The sequence below is a fragment of the Lampris incognitus genome, chromosome 5 (genome assembly GCF_029633865.1).
Source record: "Lampris incognitus isolate fLamInc1 chromosome 5, fLamInc1.hap2, whole genome shotgun sequence".
Taxonomy (NCBI): domain Eukaryota; kingdom Metazoa; phylum Chordata; class Actinopteri; order Lampriformes; family Lampridae; genus Lampris; species Lampris incognitus.
Genome location: NC_079215.1, coordinates 8,362,471 through 8,370,289, shown reverse-complemented (window position 1 = coordinate 8,370,289; position 7,819 = coordinate 8,362,471). Strand labels below are relative to the sequence as shown.

The following is a 7,819-nucleotide window of genomic DNA, read 5'->3' as shown; positions in this document are numbered from 1 at the left end:
CATTGGTTATTATTCTTCACCGTTCCTCAAATGAAATCCACCGCTTGAGTGGCTACAGGACCCACGAGGCATGGCTGCGAGAGTTATTACCCATCTGACGACAACCAGTCTGAACCATTCTGTATCAGGGTTTGGGACCAGATGAAAATAACATGATCCACCACAATGACACGTTGCGAGTCGCTTCCACGTGTTCTCTGTAACCTTCTGGACTCGTGTTAGCATAGCGGTCAACCAGCTCACATCAGTCAAACCCAGAGAAAGGAGGCAGTATTGGCAAGTCAGAGGAGGCGGACCGGGCTTCTTTACACCGGGAAACAAAACATATGGACGGAACAGTCACGCGAGACCAGCTTTATTCATATTTTTTTTAATTGCTTGCTGCCCCCCCCCCATTTTTCTTCCCGATTGTATCCGGCCAATTACCCCACTCTTCTGAGCCGTCCCAGTCACCGCTCCACCCCCTCTGCTGATCCGGGGAGGGCTGCAGACTACCACATGCCTCCTATGATATATGCCCAGATAGCATCCGGATGTGGGCCACTTCAGGCAATGATGCGGCACTGATGGTCTTCTTCTGGCCCTGACAAAATGGATGTGAGCCTGAAGTGGCCCACATGTATAATAACAAATATGGCCCAAATATGCCAAATCAAATGTGGGCCTTATTTGCCAAAGCTGCGGTGCTCTGGGCAACATGTAATCTGGATGTGGCCCTGAAGTGGCCCGTGTGGTAAATGGTGAATATGGCCCAAATACCACAAAACAAATATGGGCCACCTCTGGCAAATATTTGGCACATGCGGCCTTGCTATGGCTCGGTTCTGGCCCAGATGTGGCAAACAGGAGGGGACCGCCCAAGAGCCATCATTCCACACGATATGTGGGCCGGATGAAGCGTCGGGTGTGGGGCGGGTCCGGGCCACAGCAATTTTGCTATCTGGGTGTGGGGTCGCCAGCCGCTTCTTTTCACCGGACAGTGAGGAGCTTCACCAGGGGGACGTAGCACGTGAGAAGATCACGCTATTCCCCCCAGTCCCCCCCCCAAACAGGCGCCTTGACCGACCAGAGGAGGCGCTAGTACAGTGACCAGGACACGTACCCACACCTGGCTCCCCACCTGCAGACACGTATAACCACGGTAAAAGAAACACTCAACGGTAGGGAAAGTAGACAACAAATAAGGAGCAAAATAATCCAGCGAGTCAAGTAAATTCTTTATGAGACAGTAAAAGCCTGTTCCACGCCATAACACTCATCAGCTGTAGCTTTATTGACAGCTGATGATGTCTTATGGCATGAAACAGGCTTTTACTGTCTCATAAAGAATTTACTTGACTCGCTGGATTTGAGACAAACACACACACACGCCCTCCTGGAGCCAGACCTGGGAAGGGAGCTCGCCAGCGAGGATGGCCAGGCCTTGGCCCGTGGTGCCCGGTTGGGCTCAGCCCGAAAAAACAACACGGAGCCACCACCCTGTGGACCCACCATCCGTGGGGGGTGGGCATTGGGGTAGGGTGCAATGCGGGCCGGGTGGCAGGCAAAGGCGGGGACCGGGGCGTGCCGACTCCCGGCGTCGCAGGCTGGTCCGGGAGGACCAACTGGTAGGAGACCCCGGGGTAGACCCAGAACTCGCTGGAGGGACGACACGTCTCATCCGGCCTGGGAACACCGTGGGATTCCCCAGGAGGAGGTGGAGGGCGTTGCTGGGGAGAGGGACCTCTGGAGGGCCCTACTTAGCTTGCTGCCACCGCGACCCGACCCCGGAGAAGCGACTGATGACGAGATGAGCGACATATATACATATGAGTGTGTGTGTGTGGCTTGAATTAGACGGATCAAGAGAGGGGGTTGACTGTGTGTCTGCTTCCTCCACCCAACCAAAACTCCACCTGATGGGTGTCTCTCTTCTACAGCCTCAACAGACCGAAGAGGACACACGAGTGTTTCCCCAGTGATGACAGTGTTGAACTCTCTCAGCAAGCGTCCCTGCCAAACTGCCCCAACACATCCACTGTCTGTGTATGTTTATGTGTGTGTGCGCTTGTGCATGTGTGTGTGTGTGTGTGCGTCTTCTTCACATAAGTGAGCGTAAGTGTTGTCTGGGGAAGCCCATTTTAATCAAATTAAAAACCCTTGCTTTGTTTGAATCCCCTTTGTGCGTGTGTGTGTGTCTGCCACTCTTGCCTACGTGCAGAAAAGCCTTGCCATGTAAGCGCAGGTGGGCATGCACAAACACCCGCTTGCGTTACACAATGTGTGTGTCTGCAGCGCAACAAAAACTCGTCCTCTCTCGCTCTCGCTCTCGCTCTCTCTCTCTCCGCCACTGTGCGTGCACCTCGCTCTCCCCCGGTGTCAAGCCCCTGACATGCAGGAATTTGAGCATGAATTATACATAGCAACACAGCAGCCTTCCAGCAGACCCTGCTCCCGTCCAATAATGGGCAGGATGACAACAGCATAATGAACTGAGCCACTTGACCCCCGCCAAGCGGGGGAGCCGTCACACTCGACATTTGCATCTCAATGATGCCAGAATTAATGGCGGCACGGCTCGGTACAGGCGACGTGAAAAATGAATCGACCGTTTCTCACTGACGACGACAGCTTTTACGACAGCCAACTCTCCACCGAGCGATACGTTGTTGTTTTGTTTTTTTGTAACCTCGAGTCCCACCGGGGCCACAATGAAGCCTGTATGCTGCACCTATCTCCACAGGTGGGGAGAGTCCTGTTACTTTGATACGAATTTCATTTACACAGAGGTAAAACTACTCGTGTACAAATCTACTTAGTGACTTGCAGACTAGTAGGCAGGTTTGCACAAGCAGCTCATTACGACCTACAGTCACGTTCTACGCCGCTTCCTCGCGGCCCTCCGTCATTATAACTCGTTACTTTCCCTGGAACAACGAGCGATCTCCTCCCATAAGCTGTCGCGGGAACGAATATTAATAAAAGCAAAGTTTAATGTCGCATAGCGGTTATAATATCCACGCTAGCTGAATTCCTAACTTTTGGCCAGAGGTGGAAGACCCGGCTTCAGAAAGTAGAAGTGCTAACCATGTATTTGCTCCACCCATGGACTAAACCAGCTGATTTCACTCATTGGTTCTCCTACCCGGCTGAAGTGTTGTGCTAATTAGAATCAGCTGGTTTAGTGCATGGGTGGAGCAAATACATGGTTAGTACTTTTACTTTCTGAAGCGGAGTTTTCCACCTCTGCTTTTGGCTAACGTTAAGCTAGCTCTTATAACGTTACTCATAGGTAAACATGCTGCCAATAGCGATCTTAGTTACTATATTAGCCGGCAAAACGACACAAAAACGCACTGACTACATTGTTTTAAAAACCCACAATGCACAGACGTGACAAGTATCTGTGGCATATCTCCTGCCGCCGGGAGGGGCGCTAATTTAGGAAACGCTCCTGTGGGTCGTATTAGAGGACAAACGACCTAGTATGTGGTCGTCTGGGTTGGAGGACTTGTTGTGTAAACTGGGGGTACAAAGGTTGTTAAATATGATCATTCCTGTGCAAAAAAAAAATAATTAAAAATTAAAAAGTGCTAACAAAAAAGGGCAAGAGGATCAAATTCAGACTTGGTTCTTTATCATTACTGGCTGCCACTCAGCTGCAGTGCCTCCAATTTACCAGTGGACAGTTTCTGGTGTGAACATTATGAAAGGTCTACAAAATGTTGACTTTATAAGGGATGTGATGTAAAAAAAATACTACAAACAAAACATACTTAAGCAAAAGTAACATTACCGATTTTAAAAAATGGAACCGTAACAGTAAAAGCACATAAAAAAAATCTCAATCGGTTACAGTAACGAGAGTAATTGTAATTAGTTACTTTCCACATGTGACTATTTCTTCCAGACGCTTTGTTCATTATTCCCTCGGTATTTTTTTGAAGGATAGCCGTGTGAACCATGGACATTAATTTTGCTTCCAGACCTCATTCCCAGTTAAATATACAATCCTAAATCCAAATGTAAACTAAAAGGTCATTCCGCTGCCAAAACACAAAACACAGGATTGGGACCTGCCACAATCCCCCCCTTCCCCCGCTTCAATTGATTGACAAGTCTCTCAACATGGACACTGAGCACTAAATGAACCCCCAAACCTGAGGAATGAATATTTTCCGAAACCGTACAAGGTTTGTCTAGCTACGTCGGTAATGTCCACAAACAATGGATCATATTTTCCCTTATGATCCGCTACGCAACACCGTCACAGAATTGCCTGTTTTCCATCTATAACTCAAACTCCTCAATTAGGGGAGTGAATATAGCCTACCTCCATTTCATATGGTCAAAGAAACCACGGATTGGGCCTTTATTACACCAAACCAACAATGACGGCAAACGCAAGGCCGCCCACGTGGGGGCTCTTTCTGGGGCCCGGCCGCTAGGGGGAGCCATGGAGGCCAGCAATAATCAGGTTCATCCGAAATATAAGTAGTGATAATGGCTAACCCTAACCTGCCATTGAGAGTGAACTGGCTGAACAGATGGTCTTTAAAGACTTCATAAAGGACTTCGCATCCAGTAAGACAAGGAAAATGGCTGTACAGGAGGCAAAGAGGAAGCCATGATGTAAGATATTGCATTTTCGACTAAGCTATGTGTGGTGTAAGTGTAGCAGATCTTTGTTGACCTTGATATGTGGAAGTGTGTCAAAGAGTTCTATTATGGTGTGTGTGTATGTGTGTGTGTGTGGGGGGGTTGCATTACTGAGTCTTTCTCAGTTAACATGTATGTGTTTCGTAGGAGAGAGAGCACTGCATGCGTTGATATGAGTCAAGCAGATTTTTTGGGGGGGGGGCGGGGGGGCATTCACTGGACCTTTTCAGGGGCCCAGCTGTTTCTGCGACGGGCCTGGACAAACCGCATACCTCCATTTTATATGGTCAAAGAAATCACAGATTGGGCCTTTATTACACCAAACCAATCACGGCGATCGTGCGGGCAGCGGGACAGGCTGGCTGGTCTCCTAACAACAGTAGGCGTTCCGGGAACGAGCGCGCGTTATCGGAAGAAAGGGGCAGCATTTCCTTCCGGTGCAATGAACCGAACCCCGAGCCCAGTTCTTAACGTGCAAAAGGAACCAGATCGATCTGCATCGTTTGCCGTTGCTTTGCACGGTTTTTTTTAAAGGGGCACTGCGAATTAGATCGTCAGGCAACCTAAAACGTGGTGTTGTCATTTGTCACTACGCCTCCCCAAAAACCTAGAATCATTCAGAAAAGGAGTGGCGTTTTGGCATGATGAGTGTAACATAACCTCGGACGCCATTTTAACCTGACTTTTCACTCAAAAAAGTTTGTTTCTCTGTGCAACTTTGCCCCGAAACTTGAAAGGGGTGGGGTGTGGGGGGGGGGGGGAAAGGCTGTAATATCACAATGAAGCGCTTTACCTACGGAGTCTATTTCTAGCAGCCGCTGGAGGTCGCTGATGCTGCGGATCTCGTTGCGGGAAAGCCGCTCCAGCAGCTCCCGTGGGAGAGGAGACTCCTGCGGAACGGATGACGAGACAGCGTTATAATCAGTTCACTTTGAATGGCGAACACGTCCCAAAGAGTCGATCCGACGACACACCTATGCGGGCCACGCATTAGATGTCGTAGAATCAGCACTTTTGGGCTACTTTCTTGCAACACATCGCCTATAAACGCGCCATCGTTCCTGCAAACGCAACGCACTTGTTGCGCTTACACATAAACGAGACGGAATAAAACTCTTGAGGTGAAATACGCCGGTGTTCTGCGCGTCAAAGGAAAAGCTGCGGTTGCGCGAAATTGTGAAACGGTAGGCCATCTCCCCGTGTTGCAGCGTAGGGACTGTGCATGCATCCCGGTTAGGCTCTAGAGCAAATCTCCGCGACCCGTATCTGATCCCAAAGAAACGGCAAATAAAAATCAAACAAATGAATAAGAATTGCATTTTCACCCGAGCTTACCTCAGCAGCGATGCGTAACAGGCACAGACAGCCGGCGAGAAGGTGGTAAAACGCGGCTCTCATCTCCCCTCAGGTCCTCTTGGCACCGGCACGGAGCAAAGGTCCAACGCAGGAGCCGCGGTGTCGCTCCCAAGTCCGGGGGGACACCGTACCATCCCTCGGGAGGAGCCGTCACCTCCACGATGCTTAGTGGCGAGTGAACCCGAAACGTTTAAAGAAACTTTTTTCTAGTTTTGTTTTCTTGTTAATTTCCGGCGGCGCAAACCCCTTTTGCGTGCACGCAGAAGCGCTCCAAACTAATTGAGGTCAAGTCGACGTCCGCCTACACCCTTGCCGGCAGCGCGAGAGCAGGTGACGACGGGTGGAAATACGCAAAACAGTCCTTCAGAGCGGACACATCCGGAGACACTTGTCATTCTGTCTCTGGATCCTTGTAATCCGTTTGGAGACAGATACGAGACCCTTGTGCGTTTTTGGAGTTTTTTTGGCGCATACGTGTGCGCAAAAATGTAGAAAGGGGGGGCGATTACATCCTGGAAAGGGAAACTTCCAGATGTGAGTTTTTGTCCTCGAGGGCCCAGACGACATCAAATGAGAGGGGAACTTCTCAGCTTATCGATCCCGCGGGAGTTTTTTTTTTTTTTTTTAATATCGGTTCCCATCAGATCCGGCGCGGCCGTGCTGATCTCCGGGGTGAGTGAAGTCGGGATGCTCTGAGTCACACGGATATAGCGGCTGCCCGACGGCGGATGCGCGCTTCCGTCGCGCATCGTGAACGCGCGTCCCGTAATTCAGGAAAAAAAAAACCTCCGTCTTGCGCGCGGCGGATTTGCCCGCGGGCGAATTCAGGTGCGGACGTTCGAACCGCGACGGCGGCGCCGGCAGTGACGTCGGTGTATCAGAAAGAAGAGCGATCCAGTAGCTGATCAGCTGATCGTGACTGTTTGGATATGTTCGGACTGGCTGATGCGTAACAGACTGAGCTGCACGTCTAACAAAATTATAAGTCATTGGCTCGCCTCTCCTCTCCTTCCTCCCCCCTCTCTCCCCATGCACTAACCCTATACGTGTGTGTGTGTGTGTGTGTGTGTGTGTGTGTGTGTGTGTGTGTGTGTGTGTGTGTGTGTGTGTGTGTGTGTGTGTGTGTGTGTGTGTGTGTGTGTGTGTGTGTGATGGGCCGGTGGCCATGTCTGTGGTCACATACTGTGTGATAAAGCTCAGGAATAAGTATCCAGATGGGGGGACGGGACAAATCCATGAGAGAAAGCGACGGACAGTAAGAGGGGGCAGAAGGTGGGTCGCCCCTCTTTCTTTCTTTCCCTGTTTGCGAGGTAAAGGGTGAGGAATGCGTTCGAGTCCAGGTCACCGAGGAGCTAAAGCTCTGGAAAGCAGCCCTGGAATCTGGAAATCCAGCGCCTTTACATTCAAACACGCACGTACACATGAACGTAGTCTTTCATTCGGTTTCACCCAGTCTCTCTCTGCCACCCCCTCTCTCTCTGTCTGTCTGTCTCTCTCTGTCTCCCTCTCTCTGTCTGTCTGTCTGTCTGTCTCCCTCCCAGTTCAATTCAATTCAATTTGACCTCTCTCTCTTGCTCTGTCTGTCTCTGTCTCCCCCTCTCCCTGTCTCCCCCTCTCTCTCCCTCTCTCTCTCTCTGTCCCCCCCCTCTCTCTCTGCCACCCTCCCTCTCTCTCTCTCTGTCTCTGTCTCTCCATCTGTCTGTCTGTCTTCCTCTCTCTCTCTGTCTGCCTGTCTGTCTGTCTCCCTCCCAGTTCAATTCAATTCAATTCGACCTCTCTCTCTTGTTCTGTCTGTCTGTTTGTCTGTCTGTCTCCCTCTCTCTGT

The 7,819-nt window shown here is 50.4% G+C and overlaps 1 protein-coding gene across 1 annotated transcript in view; it reads right to left on the bottom strand.

The window, feature by feature from the left end:
- The window catches only part of LOC130113078 (platelet-derived growth factor subunit A), a 33,355-nt gene extending 26,480 nt beyond the window's left edge, over window positions 1-6,875 (bottom strand). The window contains exons 1-2 of the mRNA XM_056280589.1: window positions 5,974-6,875; window positions 5,432-5,528 (exon numbers count right to left, since the gene is read on the bottom strand). Coding sequence (XP_056136564.1) covers window positions 5,432-5,528; window positions 5,974-6,036 — 160 coding nt within the window. The 5' untranslated portion in view covers window positions 6,037-6,875. The remainder of the gene's footprint in view (window positions 1-5,431; window positions 5,529-5,973) is intronic.
- Between the last annotated feature and the right edge of the window lie 944 nt (window positions 6,876-7,819).